The 16,481-nt window shown below is 42.8% G+C and overlaps 1 protein-coding gene across 3 annotated transcripts in view; it reads left to right on the forward strand.

Moving 5' to 3' along the window:
* CFDP1 (craniofacial development protein 1) overlaps positions 1-16,481 on the forward strand; it is a 135,812-nt gene that overhangs the window by 27,060 nt on the left and 92,271 nt on the right. For all 3 annotated transcript variants that reach the window (XM_082863227.1, XM_082863225.1, XM_082863226.1), the window contains exon 5: positions 274-393. In XM_082863227.1, the coding sequence (XP_082719353.1) occupies positions 274-393 (120 nt within the window). The remainder of the gene's footprint in view (positions 1-273; positions 394-16,481) is intronic.

The following is a 16,481-nucleotide window of genomic DNA, read 5'->3' on the forward strand; positions in this document are numbered from 1 at the left end:
GTGATTCAGTGGTGACTGTCATGCTGACAGAAGTAACGGAGGGGACTTGAGAGACATCAGACTTACATATGCTGTTGTTTCATTTGTTAAATTAATAAGGGGAAAATGTCTTTATCTAGAACTGTTACAGTACACTTTAATCATAAAGCTCAGCAGCCAGAATTTATAGAAGCCCCGTGTGTTTTTCCTTGTTGTTATTTATGCCCTTTTCTTAGATTTTGTTTCTTTCTTTTTATTCCTCTTGTAAAGTTGGTGTCTCCTTCCTTGGTACAGGGTGACTAAGGAAGTGGATGCTACATCTAAAGAAGCCAAATCCTTCTTCAAGCAAAATGAGAAAGAAAAACCCCAGGCTAATGTCCCTTCAGCTCTGCCATCACTTCCTGCCGGATCAGGGTGAGTAGTCTAGTCTCAGGTCCAGGTGTACCTGGCACGTTGGAGAAGCTGTTTTCAGTACAAGGACACCCTTTACCTGTAGCTCTCGTGACTCCTTTCCTGAGAGAAGGAATTCTGCTGCTGTTGTGCCTTTGCTGAAATATTTGCCAAAACGGGGGAGGCAGAGGAAAATTAGCCACAGGCTTCTTGTTTGATTCTGAAAAAAGTCCTGATATACAGTGTTGGCCACAGAGGTGAACACATAGTAGACTTTACATTTAAAAAATAATTTTTTTAAAAGCATGACATTTATTTATTTATTTTTGGTTGCGTTGGGTCTTTGTTGCTGCGCACAGGCTTTCTCTACTTGGCGGCGAGCGGGGGCTGCTCTTCGTTGCGGTGCTCGGGGCTTCTCATCGCTGTGGCTTCTCTTGTTGCGGAGCATGGGCTCTAGGCACCCGGGCTTCAGTAGTTATGGCACATGGGCTCTGTAGTTGTGGCTCGCGGGCTCTAGAGCTCAGGCTCAGTAGTTGTGGTGCATGGGCTTAGTTGCTCTGCAGCATGTGGGATCCTCCCAGACCAGGGCTTGAACCCGTGTCCCCTGCTTTGGCAGGCGGATTCTTAACCACTGTGCCACCAGGGAAGTCCCTAAAAAATAAGTTTTGAATGAAAATATCAGCAGATCATCAGAACTTGTAATAAAGATTTGGGTTGAGTACTTGCTTCCACTCCCAAAGACCTCATAGGAACAGAAAAAGGTCAAAGCTGACTTGCAAATAATTTTGTTAACACATCATCAAGAACTTAATAGTTTTTCTCCCTTTATATTTTCCATACTACATGGGTTATTTTTAGCTGAAGACTAGAATTGTTTCTTTGGAGGAAATAAAAATTCCCTTCTTAACCTGTATGTAAGATGGAAAGCATCACAGTTAGTATGAGGAACCAGGGCACTAGCCTACAGAGAAGTGAACATGGACCACACCCATTGTAACACTGATCACCTGCTGATTCCTGAGGGGGAGCTCTCTGTCCTTGAGGTGTTTGGGGTAGAACAAGTCATCTATAGGGGCTTCGCTGATCCTTAAGTCAGTTTGTTGCTTCATCCTTTCCTCCCAAAACAGTGAAGTTTTGTTTTGTGTTTTTACATTAAAAAAAAAAAAATCATTGGTTTTCCTGTCAGGTTACGAGCTTTTATAGGACAGGCCTTTCTCATCTTTGCAGCCCTGGCTCCAAACGACACTGTGTTACACTGGTGTGCATTTACCCAAAAGCAAACCCTGAGACAAAGGTTTGAATGCAAGTCATTAGTGTGGGAGGTGATTCCAGGAAGCCTGAGCAGGGAAGTGAAAAGGTGTGGGAAGGTAGCCAGTGCAGGGTGTATTTTCCAGCCGCTGCTGGTGGTGGCTGCTAATCAGTCCTGCTGGTGGACTTGGCAAGGGCAAGGAGGCTGGGATATTTATCCTCCAACTCCCATCTGTGCTGGCTCAGCTGCTTCCACGGTGCTCAGGCCATGAGCTGCAGGTGTTTGCAGTGACGCTGCTCTCAGGGTGTCATGGCGGTGAGTGCTGGGACGTGTGGATGGCCTGTGTCCACATCTGCTCCATACTTTTTTTCTGCTTCTTAATCCAAGCATTTCTCTCCCACTGGAGCAACTAGGTGGCAGAAGTCATGTAGTAGTTACACAGGAACCTGAGAAGGAAAAGGTTTTGAGTGCTTGCTACCACCGTGGAAATTAGGTAAACACCGAGGAAGGCATCTGTGAGAGGAACAGAGTAATGTGAACAGAGTTCTCCAGACTGACCCTCTTAATACTCTAGGCCAGTACGTTTCAAGCTGTGGTTTGCAATCATCATTTAAGAGAAATGAAATAGAATACATGTCATAGTACATCATGTGGTAAGAATAAATATTGTTTTCACAAAATTTTTATTTCAGTGTGGGTTTTGTTTGTTTGTTTTCGGTTGTGCCCGCGGCTTGCAACATCTTAGTTCCCTGACCAGGGATCGAACCCGGGCCCCCAGCAGTGAAAGCACCGAGTCCTAACCACTGGACTGCCAGGGAATTCCCTATTTCAGTTATAAAAGTGCTTGTACAGGGTGATGAAATAAACTATATTTTTTATGAGGTCTGAGATAAAAAATATGAGGCTCTTGGCTGAAGGAACATGCTTTTAGCCTTCTAATCATATTGTTTGAAAGGGATTTTCTTCATACCAATGACTTTCAAACTTTATTGACTGCAACTCGCAATAAGGAATACATTTTACATCATGACTTAAAATATAGGTATGTTAAAAAGTGAAATAAAAATTTGGTGAAATTATGTTTACCTTTACTATGTATGGTGAACTCTTCTCTTTTATTTCCATTATTATGTAATTATTATGTGTAGTATGTGTCATTTAAAAAAATGTTATGACCCCTTGAATTGATTTCACAGTCTGTTACAACCTGAATTTGACAAATACTGCTCTAGATTACTTATAGAAGTAGCCTTCTGCAGGCTTGTCTTTGGGTTACCAGGCTTGTATCTGGTATTATTAAACAGTGTCTCTTGGCATTTATTGGACGTGTTACTGTAAATTAAGTACTAGATTAAGTACTAGATAGAAATAAAGGCAGAGTTTCTTCTGCCTTAGGTTTCTAGCATAGTTAGTTTCAACTAGCATAATTTTTACTTCTAGCTTCCTTGGGTGTTTCTTAAAATAATCCCTATTAATGCTTAGAGATTCTACTTGGAAACAATGTGTTTCAGAAAACACTGTTACCGTAGTTATGAAGATAACCAGAGGAGGGAGAAGTGGTAGCTTGGCAAGGTCACCTTGTTTAAGTCACTAAGTCACTCATGGAAATCTCACTGTATTCTGTATTCATGCCTTCTTTTCTTAGAAAGAGCTAATAGCCTTTAGAAGATAAGAAATCTGCTATGATGATATCTGTATTAGGGGAACCCAGCAGGAAACAGATGGCATCCTCAAATTAGGATACCTTGAGGAGAGTTTAATAACACAAAATAATGAAAAACCACAGGGAGAGGGACAGTGTGGTATCTCTGGGCCTAGTAATAATGCGGCTCCATCACCAACCCTAGACCTGAAGGGGCAAGACAGGGAGCAGTTTATGGCAGTGAAGATAGGGAGGGCCTCCTGCCAGGAGCTGAGAACTTCACTTGAGTGATGGACCATCTAGGGGGAAGCCAGGGGAATAAACATCCAAATATTCCATTCCTCCTTCCATCCCATCTCTTGCTAGGGCACTCCATTGGCCATTGAGGCTTATGAAAGAAAAGAATTATTCTGGTACTTGTTAAAATGGTAAGGAAGACTTATACAGGATTATTGCAGTAGTTGTTAATGACTATCACAATAGGGGGGAAAGATCAGACTTAACTTTGAATACAGCAAAGACAGCTGGGGATTTATAGCTAGGGAACAGAATTGGGGGTGAGAGGATGATCAGTGGATGGAACAGTGCTAAGGGGAGACATGAGAAGTAGGGAGATTCTTTTTTTTTTTTTTTTTTTTTTTTAGCAGTATGCGGGCCTCTCCCGTTGCGGAGCACAGGCTCCGGACGTGCAGGCTCAGCGGCCATGGCTCACAGGCCCAGCCACTCCGCGGCATGTGGGATCCTCCCGGACCGGGGCACGAACCCGTGTCCGCTGCATCGGCAGGCAGACTCTCAACCACTGCGCCACCAGAGATTCTTGCTGAACTGACCTAACAGGGTTCTTGCTGAAGGCAGGCCAAGGACTTATACATCAGAGGTGGCAAATGAAGAACCTGATCATATGTCGAGAGTGATCAGATATGAGTGGGCAGTTCTGTTTAAACTGATTTAGCAGGATTCTTGCTGAAACTGAGCTATGCAAGCCCATCAAGGATGGGGCCAAGATTGAGGCTTAGGCGAGAAGAGGTCTCAAAGGAGCCTGACTAAGGTTGGATAAAGAAGAGAGTCTTTTGTCCGTACAGGACAGCATCTGGGGCAGAGAGAGCAGCGTGGAGGACATAGAGGGAATCTAGAGGAGTCAACCAATGACATACCTTTTAGTAGATTAATGAACTACTGACTCCTTTATAAAGGGGTAAAGTGAAATTTGAGCAAAATCAGTTTCTTTGAAAGCTATAATGGAACATAACAGATTACAAGGATATGTCTGCCTCAGTAAAAAAGTCCTCACAGTTTGTACATGCAAATGGGGACACATTTAATTGTGATACATGTACCTTGAATTTCTGAATAAATCCAGAAGATGACCTTCAAGGTTGGCATGATCATTTTTCTGAAATTCATCTCAAAAAGCTTCCACAGTTGTAGTTGTGCTTGGGAAAAGACAGGCTCAAGAGGAATTCATTTGATCTGGGGTGTCTAAGTGCACACATTTTATCAGTGCAGACATTAGTATGTGCTGCAGGCTGCACATGCGTGCTATGCAAAGTTTTCAGGGGAAGAATCTACAGGAAATATCTAACTTACTAAAAGAAAATTATTTTAATGCAGTAAAATATTTTTTCCACAGACTTTTTTCATTTTCATTTTTGGAGTTGCTTCAGTTTATAGAAATTGCCCAGCAGAAACACTTTGTTTATTTTTCTTCTCTCTAAACAGATTTAAGCAATACAGGAAAACCAGAGCAGGAGAGTAAAACATCCTGTCCCATGTCCTTTGCTAGCAAATAAGAATCACAGGAGGGCTTCCCTGGTGGCGCAGTTGTTGAGAGTCCGCCTGCCGATGCAGGGGACATGGTTCGTGCCCCGGTCTGGGAAGACCCCACATGCCGTGGAGCGGCTGGGCCCGTGAGCCATGGCCACTGAGCCTGCGCGTCCGGAGCCTGTGCTCCACAACGGGAGAGGCCACAACAGTGAGAGGCCCGCGTACCGCAAAAAAAAAAAAAAAAAAGAATCACAGGAGCAAATGTTTGTAACTGACAGTGCATTTCCACCACATGTTTAAAATAGCACACTGCTTTGGCCATAAAAAGCCAAAGTTTATGCTTTGGGGATGGAGTAAGCAAAACACCCAATTTCATTGGCGGCCGGAGTCAGAAATGCCAGGAAACTACGATTGGTAGAAAAAAGCACCATGCTCAGCATAATGTGTCTGAATTCCTGTAGTTCTGTTAGTCTAAGCTCTCGATCCACTTCTCACCTTCCACTCCCCTCCAGCCCTTGCTACCAGTACTGTTGGCCACTTGAATCCAGCTTCTACCAGTGTTTGTGGGGGTCTGGCTGGTACATTTACTGCTTGCCTTCAACCCAACATTTATTACTTACTTTATTCCAACAGTGGGTGGCCGTTAGTTCCATTCAAGTTTATAATCCTACCCATAAGCGTTAACTTGTTTAATGAAGGGCTTACTATTTAGTTGCCTCCTTATAGATTGAGAGTGACCTAAAGCAATAAAACCTAAGGGTGAAAAACATCATTTTCCCGTGTAATTTTGTCTTGTCTTCTCGGTCTATTGAGCAAAAAAAAAAGAGGCTTTATTGTTGAGTCTCAGACAACATCTTGGGTGGTGTCAGTTTAGCAATGTTTGCCCCAAAGATAGAAGAGATAGAATTCCTTACAGTGTCACACTGAAGGTAGAAGACCTGTTGGTACTCAGTGTATTTGAGCAGTCAGTCCCCAGGACCTTCAATTTGTACAACAGAGTCTTGCTGTCTGAGCAGTTGATCTGATGTCTCCCAAGCTCCTCGGACATGAGTTAATATGACTTTGTTGGCTTTTAAGTTTCAATATATAGTCTTTTTTATACAGAGATCATTGAACATTTCACTTGAAGTAACAAAAACCAGGGCTTCCCTGGCAGCGCAATGGTTAAGAATCTGCCTGCTAATGCAGGGGACGCGGGTTCGAGTCCTGGGCCGGGAAGATCCCACATGCTGCAGAGCAGCTAAGCCCGTGTGCCACAACTACTGAGCCTGTGCTCTAGAGCCCGCGAGCCATAACTACTGAAGCCCACATGCCTAGGGCCCGTGCTCCGCAACAAGAGGAGCCACCGCAATGAGAAGCCAACGTACCGCAACTAAGAGTAGCCCCCACTCACCGCAACTAGAGAAAGCCCACGCACAGCAATGAAGACCCAAGGCAGCCAAAAATAACTAAATAAATTGATTTAAAAAAAATAATAAAAACACTGATGAGTATTGCATACACAGCAGCCCTTTAAAAAAAAAAAGTAACAAAAACCGATATAGCCACAGTACTGGGTGGAAATGTTTCTTCTTTTTGTTTGTTTGTTTTTTGGGTTCGTGGGCCTCTCACTGTTGTGGCCTCTCCCATTGCGGAGCACAGGCTCTGGATGCGCAGGCTCAGCGGCCATAGCTCACGGACCCAGCCGTCATAATTAATGTTAGAAGTAAGGAGAGGGAGTTAAGCCTTTTGATTTGTTCCCACAGCCAGCTCTAAGTTTTCTACTTTAGTGAGATTTCCTGTTTGATGATAATTTGGGGTTTTAGTTTAGTTGACTCAGGGCTGGCCCTGTCCTTATTTTGTTACTGTTTGTAAGTAGATGTTCATGAGTCTCATTAACTTTTTTTTTTTAAGAGATACACTTATTTATTTATTTTTTGGCTGCATTGGGTTGGGTCTTCATTGCTGTGCGTGGGCTTTTTCCCTAGTTGTGGCGAACGGGGGCTACTCTTCATTGCAGAGCACAGGCTCTAGGTGCACGGGCTCGGTAGTTGTGGCTCACGGGCTCTAGAGCGCTGGCTCAGTAGCTGTGGCGCATGGGCTTAGTTGCTCTGCGGCATGTGGGATCTTCCCGGACCAGGGCTCGAACCCGTGTCCCCTGCATTGGCAGGCGGATTCTTAACCACTGCGCCACCAGGGAAGTCCTCCTCCTTAACTTTTGAATTTAACTTTGTTACTCTTAGCGAATGTGGTGCTGCCAGTAGGAGGTGTTCAGAAACGTGTGGTGAGATATTTTGGTGTCACATGACTTGAGACCATTGGTACTTAGTGGGTGGGTTTCAGGGATACTAAATATCCTGCAGTGCTTAGGACAGTTTGTACAGAGAATTTGCTTTTCCAGAATGCTAGCTTTGTGACATGCTGTTTTAAGGGAGCTGGGGTCCTTCAGTTTCCAGTTTGAGACTCTGCTCCAGGTTAGACATTCACAAACTGGAAGTTGATGGATCAAATCTGTCCTTGGATGTTTTTATTCGATCAGTATTTAAAAATCAGGAGAATTGACATAAACTCTGGATTACTGGTTTTTCTTCAGAAATGAGAAGTTGTGCCACTGCCCTTCCTCTTTCCTTAGAGCATTAAGGAGCTGGAGCAGAGTAGATGGGTTGTGCCTGTTCCTGTCCCTGCTCCTCATTTATGCTACCCGCTTGCTTCCTGTAGCCAGGTGTTTCTCACATGCTAGAATGCCATGTTTCCCTCTAATGACCAGGTTAATTTCCTTTTGGAACCAGTTTGTTCTCTAGATTAAGTATGACATACTATCTTCTCATGCTGTAGGTTACATGTTTCTATATCCGTTTTAAAAGAATAGTTTCTGTTTATTGACAGTTTGCCAAATTTAAGGCACAGTGCTAAGTGTTTTACATGTATTATCTCATTTATTCCACATAAACATTTCAAGAGGTAGGTGCTAACTTTGTGCCCATTTCACAGATCAGGAAACTGAGGCTCAGGGAGGGGCCCTTAATTTGTTAGAATTGTATAGCTGATGGATGGTGGAGCCTGGATTCCAGTCCAGTTCTATTTGAGACCAAAGTCTGGGCTCTCAGCCCCTGCGCCTTACAACCACTCTTTCTTACCCTCCTAATTGGTCTTTTGTGTTAAAAGTATCTCTTCAGCTTTATAACCTATGAAGGACTGTTTGAAAGCTATTTTGTGTTTTGTTATTTTTGAAGGAAGTGAGATGACTGTTTACTCCCATTTCCTTTGTAAGCCTTTTCCTCATTAACCATGGCTAGTCTGGGTTTCCTGTACTTTCTTTTTTTTTTTTTTTTTTTTTGCGGTACGCGGGCCTCTCACTGTTGTGGTTTCTCCCGTTGCGGAGCACAGGCTCCGGACACGCAGGCTCAGTGTCCATGGCTCACGGGCCCAGCCGCTCCGCGGCATGTGGGATCTTCCCGGACTGGGGCACAAACCCGTGTCCCCTGCATCGGCAGGCGGACTCTCAACCACTGTGCCACCAGGGAAGCCCTCCTGTACTATATTTTAATCTCATCCTTATCTCATGAAATTGAAGGAGCTAGCACATTTAAAAATTTTTTTTTACTTTTTAAGAAATTAATTTATTCGAGTTGAGATAGTTTTGAAATATAAAAATTGGTTGTGTTTTGAAAAGGTATAATTCTTGTAGACATTCTGTGGTTAAAAATTTGACTCTGCTTTTTAAAAATGGTCGTCTATGTTTTGCACTTGAGATTTGTGAAAAATAAAGTTTCTGTGGGAAGGTGACCTCTGGTTTCCTGATCATGGGAGGGAGGTGCTTGTCTGGCGCTTGGCAGCTCGGGACTAGGTTCCTGGGCCACCTGCCCGCCCCAGGTTGGGGGAAGGGGACCTCGTCTCCCACCTGTCCAGGTGCTGAGAGCGGACTCCCACCGAGCTGGGTGGCACCTGAATAGACGCGTCTCACTTGTCATTCTGATTGAAAGCACAGCAGAAGCACCAGGATGCTCCCTCCTCATTTGTGAAGGTCATAACTGAATCCTCCTTTGGCGCCCACCAGGGAACAGATAGCAACGGGCAGCTCTTCCAAGCTCAAACTTGGGTACTTCTGTCTGCCGCAGCAAGTCGGGGAAGCCCAGGGACTCTTAAGAGCAGAGTAAAATTACTGGCATCCTCCCTGTAGCCCTGCCCTCCACCAGTCCTGATAATTAAGGCTGAATGGCTAAATTGTATTTCATTTTTCCAGAATAACTGTATATGTAGCTGTGAGAAAATGAGGCTCAGATTTAAACTCCTTAATAACTTGTCCCAGAATGACTAACAGGGAGCCTTAAATAAATGTTGATTTGTGAAGAAGGTTAAAAAAGTAGCAAAGTCCAAAAATAGCACATTTTAAAAATGAGTTCGAGGTGTGTTTGTACTTTGATAATCTGCCAGCAGTCAACAGTGAAGCTGTGGACAACATGTGATACTGGGGAGTAATGGCTGTTACCATTTCTATCTGGTAATGGACTCTTTTTTTTTTAAAGCCCTCTTTTTTTTTTTTTTTTAACATCTTTATTGGAGTATGGTAGTGGACTCTTACTGAGGTCTGAATTCTACATTGTAGAAAGCTTATGTGAGGGTGTTGCCAGGGGACTCAAATAGGAAATATCCTTGCCCAGCTTGTTTTAAGGTCATTTCTTCTAGCAGCCATTTGTTCCAGAATAGGACTAGCTAGAAATAGCTTTTAAGAGGAAATGATTCATTCTGGCAGCCTCAGTAGTACTGCTGTTACTTTACTTATCAGCTCCAGAATGATGCTGTGTGTTGGGGCAAGAAAACCCTGTACTGACTTTCACCTTCATGTTCTTCAATGGATGCTTATACTCTGCCTCATTTGGTTTTAACTTATTCTTTTTATTCTTTTACTTTTGGCTGTGTTGGTCTTCGTTGCTGTGTGCGGGCTTTCTCTAGTTGCGGCCAGCGGGGGCTACTCTTTGTTGCGGTGCTCAGGCTTCTCATTGCAGTGGCTTCTCTTGTTGCAGAGCACAGGCTCTAGGCACGTGGGCTTCAGTAGTTGGGGCACATGGGCTCAGTAGTTGTGGCTCGTGGGCTCTAGAGCACAGGCTCTGTAGTTATGGTGCATGAGCTTAGTTGCTCCGCGGCATGTGGGATCTTCCTGGACCAGGGCTCAAACCCATGTCCCCTGCATTGGCAGGCGGATTCTTAACCACTGCGCCACCAGGGAAGTCCCTTAAATTATTCTTCAATTGTTTTTTTTTTTTTTTCCCTCGGTATGCGGGCCTCTCACTGTTGTGGCCTCTCCTGTTGCGGAGCACAGGCTCCGGACGTGCAGCCTTAGCGGCCATGGCTTACGGGCCCAGCCGCCCCGCGGCATGTGGGATCTTCCCGGACCGAGGCACGAACCTGCGTCCCCTGCATCAGCAGGCGGACTCAACCACTGCGCCACCAGGGAAGCCCTCAATTGTTTTTTAAGTATACCTCTACAGGTGTTGTAGGTACAGAGTAAGTGGATTTGAAATTGAAATTAAATAATTCTTTAAAGATTTCCCCATGAATACTTGGAATATTTTGAATTTATTAAAGGTAATCTCATCTCATTTATTCTTTTTTAAAAAATTAATTATTTTTGGCTGTGTTGGGTCTTTGTTGCTGTACGGGGGCTTCCTCTAGTTGCAGCGAGTGGGGGCTACTCTTCGTTGCAGTGCACAGGCTTCTCACTGTGGTGGCTTCTCTTGTTGTGGAGCACGGGCTCTAGGTGCACAGGCTTCAGTAGTTGTGGCTGGCGGGCTCAGTAGTTGCGGTGCACGGGCTTTGCTCTGCCGCATGTGGGCTCTTCCCGGACCAGGGCTCGAACCCGTGTCCCCTGCATTGTCAGTCGGATTCTTTTTTTTTTTTTTTTTTTTTTTTGTGGTACGTGGGCCTCTCACTGCTGTGGCCTCTGCTGTTGCGGAACACAGGCTACAGATGCGCAGGCTCAGCGGCCATGGCTCACGGGCCTAGCCGCTCCGCGGCACGTGGGATCTTCCCGGACCGGGGCATGAACCCGTGTCCCCTGCATTGGCAGGCGGACTCTCAACCACTGCGCCACCAGGGAAGCCCCTCATTCACATTCTTGATTTGAAGAGATTGTTCCAGGCCGAGCTAGAAAGTGAAAGAATTATGAATGGAGAGATTAGTGATTATTCCCCGCCCCCGCCCCGCCTCTCCGCTTTTTTTGGAGACTCTTTGACATTTGGATCAAGCAATGTAAGCGTCTAAATGAGATCCCAAACATAGAAGAGCTTTCAAAGTAAGAACATTTTTCATTTGCAGTCACCAGGATGGGATTGAATACCTACAGCAAATACTATGAATCTAGGAAATGTCCCTTTTGGTTTTCAGTGTTGCCCAGAGTTGAACAAATTCTAGTCTTTTTAGAAAATCCTATGAGGAGTTGAACTTTATTACACAGAGCAGCCTTCTTTTTTCCTTTGCCCTTACCCTTGAGTGAAAGTGCCAACAAGTTTCAACAGTCTATGAGTTTAAGAGCCAGGTGCCTGTATGTGTTATAAAATTTTAAACTTTTATTTTGCTATATTCCTATACCCTTGGTTGTGCCAACTTTTTCTTGGTGTGAAATAGGTGTCAGGAAAGTACTTTGGGTGCTTCTTGGTAGCGTAGGGAAGAATGGAAAGAATAGGTAGCTGAAGCTATGACTTTCATAAAGTTTACTCAGTACGATAATAGGAAATTGATTTGGAAATAAGGATGTGGAGACATTCATTTAAGGAGAAGATTGTGATGCTCTAGAAATAAAGTGGAAATATTTTGGTTATAACACGAATTTATTTACTTTGAGTGCTTTAGCTTCTTTTAGTGTACACTAGAGGGCAGAGTCCCCCTGAAAAGAGGAACACAAAGCGTCCCTAAGATTTGGTATATAAGTGCTATACATTTTTCTCTAATTAGATTATTCTCTTGGTATGAGATTTCTATGTGTTATACAATTTCTACATCTTTCTTTTATTAGAATTTGTTTGTTTTAAACTTTACCATTGTGCTTAGAAAGTGGAAGATGATTTTTCTTCTCTCATTTTTTTCCTTGAGATGTAAAAGCTTTTACCGTTGTCGTTTGAATTACAAATAAGAAAGTAAAAAATGACCTATAGTCCTACCACTTAAATTTTTTTCAGAAAGAAGGAAGTGAAATTTCCTTGCTACCTGCCTGTTCTTTCATTCCCAGCCCCAGAGGCTAATAATTTTAGCTGGTTATCAGTTATGTTCCAGTCCTTCCCTTACTATGCTAGTATATTGTAATCATATAATATTAAAACAAAAATGGACTCACTCTTCTCCATTAATCTGCAACGTGTATTTTTGCTTAAACAGTCTATCTTGGGCATCTTTCCAGGCCCAGTATAAACATCTACATTTTTTTATGCCTGCATGATATTCTGTTGTGTGAATATTCTATAATTTGAATAACCATTCCCTTATTGGTGAACATTTAGTTTTCCAAATTTTACAGTTATGAATAGTTCCATAATAATCCTTGCACATATATTTTTTTATGTTCTCATGCTGTTATTTCTGGAGGACAGATTCATAGAAGTGGGATTGCTGGCTCATCAAATGTGTGCACCTTAAATCATAATAAATGCTGCCAAATAGACAAGAAAAATTTGAAATCTCTCCAGTGTTACATGAGAGGGAGGGCCCATTTCCGCACGCCATTACTAGTATTCAGGGTTTCTCCACAATCATTATGTTAGCTGAGTCTTCATAACCTGCTGGTTTGCATTGTGGCTTAAAATTTCCCCTCCTTTGAAAACCTTTACCAGAAACATTTTTTTTCAAGAATTAATCTAGTGCTACATTTTTGTGCATTTGGCAAATGTTAAAGAATTAATTAAGGTTTGGGTATCACCTATAGGTAGTCTCCATATTGTATCAAATCATGAAAGTTAATTAATTCTCAGTCATTTAAGAGTTCAGGTAAAAATCTGAGTTTTATAAACACACTGAGAGCAATCGTGAGCCAATTTAGAGACTGTATATTATAGATTCTTTAAAACGCTGTGTGTTATTTCTCTCTTTATGTCCATAGTGTTGGAAGTTACTATCCCCAATTTTTTTTTTTTTTTTTTTTTGCACTACGCGGGCCTCTCACTGTTGTTGTCTCTCCCGTTGCGGAGCACAGGCTCCGGACACATAGGCTCAGCGGCCATGGCTCACGGGCCCAGCCGCTCCGCGGCATGTGGGATCCTCCCGGACCGGGGCACGAACCCACGTCTCCCGCATCGGCAGGCGGACTCTCAACCACTGCGCCACCAGGGAAGCCCCTATCCCCCAATTTTTAAATTTAATTTAATTTAATTTTTTTTTTGCGGTACGCGGGCCTCTCACTGCTGCGGCCTCTCCTGTCGCGGAGCACAGGCTCCGGACACGCAGGCCCAGCGGCCACGGCTCATGGGCCCAGCCGCTCCGCGGCATGTGGGATCCTCCCGGACCGGGGCACGAACCCGTGTCCCCTGCATCGGCAGGCGGACTCCCAACCACTGTGCCACCAGGGAAGCCCTATTTTTTAAACATCTTGATTGGAGTATAACTGCTTTACAATTGTGTGTTAGTTTCTGCCTTATAACGAAGTGAATCAGCTATACATATACATATATCCCCATATCCGAAATGTTTTAATGTCAGTAAAGCATGTCATTTGTCCTAAGTATAGCAGTCAGTGATTCTTATGTTCTGATCACGTTTTTTTTTTTAACGTCTTTATTGGAGTATAATTGCTTTACAATGGTGTGTTAGTTTCTGCTTTATAAGAAAGTGAATCAGTTATATGTATACATGTTTTCCCATATCTCTTCCCTCTTGCGTCTCCCTCCCTCCCACCCTCCCTATCCCACCCCTCTAGGTGGTCACAAACCACCTAGCTGATCTCCCTGTGCTATGCGGCTACTTCCCACTAGCTATCTGTTTTACGTTTGGTAGTGTATATATGTCCATGACACTCTCTCACTCACTTTGTCACAGCTTCCCCCTCCCTATATCCTCAAGTCCATGCTCTAGTAGGTCTGTGTCTTTATTCCTGCCTTACCCCTAGGTTCTTCATGACTTTTTTTTCTTAGATTCCATATATATGTGTTAGCATACGGTATTTGTTTTTCTCTTTCTGATTCACTTCACTATGTATGACAGACTCTAGGTCCATCCACCTCACTACAAATAACTCAATTTCGTTTCTTTTTCTGGCTGAGTAATATTCCATTGTATATATGTGCCACATCTTCTTTATCCATTCATCTGTTGATGGACACTTAGGTTGCTTCCATGTCCTGGCTATTGTAAATAGAGCTGCAGTGAACATTTTGGTACATGACTCTTTTTGAATTATGGTTTTCTCAGGGTATATGCCCAGTAGTGGGATTGCTGGGTCGTATGGTAGTTCTATTTTTAGTTTATTAAGGAACCTCCATACTGTTCTCCATAGTGGCTGTATCAATTTACATTCTCACCAACAGTGCAGGAGGGTTCCCTTTTTGCCACACCCTCTCCAGCATTTATTGTTTCTAGATTTTTTGATGATGGCCATTCTGACTGGTGTGAGATGATACCTCATTGTAGTTTTTTTTTTCTCTGTTTTTTTTTTTTTTTTTGCGGTATGCGGGCCTCTCACTGTTGTGGTTTCTCCCGTTGTGAAGCAAAGGCTCCAGACGCGCAGGCTCAGCGGCCATGGCTTACGGGCGCAGCTGCTCCGTGGCATGTGGGATCTTCCTGGACTGGGGCACAAACCCGTGTCCCCTGCATCGGCAGCTGGACTCTCAACCACTGCGCCACCAGGGAAGCCCTCATGGTAGTTTTGATTTGCATTTCTCTAATGATTAATGATGTTGAGCATTCTTTCATGTGTTTGTTGGCAATCTGTATATCTTCTTTGGAGAAATGTCTATTTAGGTCTTCTGCCCATCTTTGGATTGGGTTGTTTGTTTTTTTGTTATTGAGCTGCATGAGCTGCTTGTAAATTTTGGAGATTAATCCTTTGTCAGTTGCTTCATTTGCAAATATTCTCTCCCATTCTGAGGGTTGTCTTTTGGTCTTGTTTATGGTTTCCTTTGCTGTGCAAAAGCTTTGAAGTTTCATTAGGTCCCATTTGTTTATTTTTGTTTTTATTTCCATTTCTCTAGGAGGTGGGTCAAAAAGGATCTTGCTGTGATTTATGTCATAGAGTGTTCTGCCTATGTTTTCCTCTAAGAGTTTGATAGTGTCTGGTCTTACATTTAGGTCTTTAATCCATTTTGAGTTTATTTTTGCATATGGTGTTAGGGAGTGTTCTAATTTCATACTTTTACATGTACCTGTCCAATTTTCCCAGCACCACTTATTGAAGAGGCTGTCTTTTCTCCACTGTATATTCTTGCCTCCTTTATCAAAGATAAGGTGACCATATGTTCGTGGGTTTATCTCTGGGCTTTCTATCCTGTTCCATTGATCTGTATTTCTGTTTTTGTGCCAGTACCATATTGTCTTGATTACTGTAGCTTTGTAGTATAGTCTGAAGTCAGGGAGCCTGACTCCTACAGCTCATTTTTCGTTCTCAAGATTGCTTTGGCTGTGCGGGGTCTTTTGTGTTTCCATACAAATTGTGAATTTTTTTGTTCTAGTTCTGTGAAAAATGCCAGTGGTAGTTTGATAGGGATTGCATTGAATCTGTAGATTGCTTTGGGTAGTAGAGTCATTTTCACAATGTTGATTCTTCCAATCCAAGAACATGGTATATCTCTCCATCTATTTGTATCATCTTTAATTTCTTTCATCAGTGTCTTATAATTTTCTGCATATAGGTCTTTTGTCTCCTTAGGTAGGTTTATTCCTAGATATTTTATTCTTTTTGTTGCAATGGTAAATGGGAGTGTTTTCTTAATTTCACTTTCAGATTTTTCATCATTAGTATATAGGAATGCCAGAGATTTCTGTGCCTTAATTTTGTATCCTGCTACTTTACCAAATTCATTGATTAGCTCTAGTAGTTTTCTGGTAGCATCTTTAGGGTTCTCTATGTATAGTATCATGTGATCTGCAAACAGTGACAGTTTTACTTCTTTTCCGATTTGGATTCCTTTTGTTTCTTTTTCTTATCTGATTGCTGTGGCTAAAACTTCCAAAACTATGTTGAATAAGAGTGGTGAGAGTGGGCAACCTTGTCTTGTTCCTAATCTTAGTGGAAATGGTTTCAGTTTTTCACCATTGAGGATGATGTTGGCTGTGGTTTTGTCATATATGGCCTTTATTATGTTGAGGAAAGTTCCCTCTGTGGCTACTTTCTGCAGGGTTTTTATCATAAATGGATGTTGAATTTTGTCAAAAGCTTTCTCTGCATCTATTGAGTTGATCATATGGTTTTTCTCCTTCAATTTGTTAATATGGTGTATCACGTTGATTGATTTGCATATATTGGAGAATCCTTGCATTCCGGAATAAACCTCACTTGAT

This window comes from Leucopleurus acutus (genome assembly GCF_964270905.1).
Source record: "Leucopleurus acutus genome assembly, chromosome: 20".
Taxonomy (NCBI): Eukaryota; Metazoa; Chordata; class Mammalia; order Artiodactyla; family Delphinidae; genus Leucopleurus; species Leucopleurus acutus.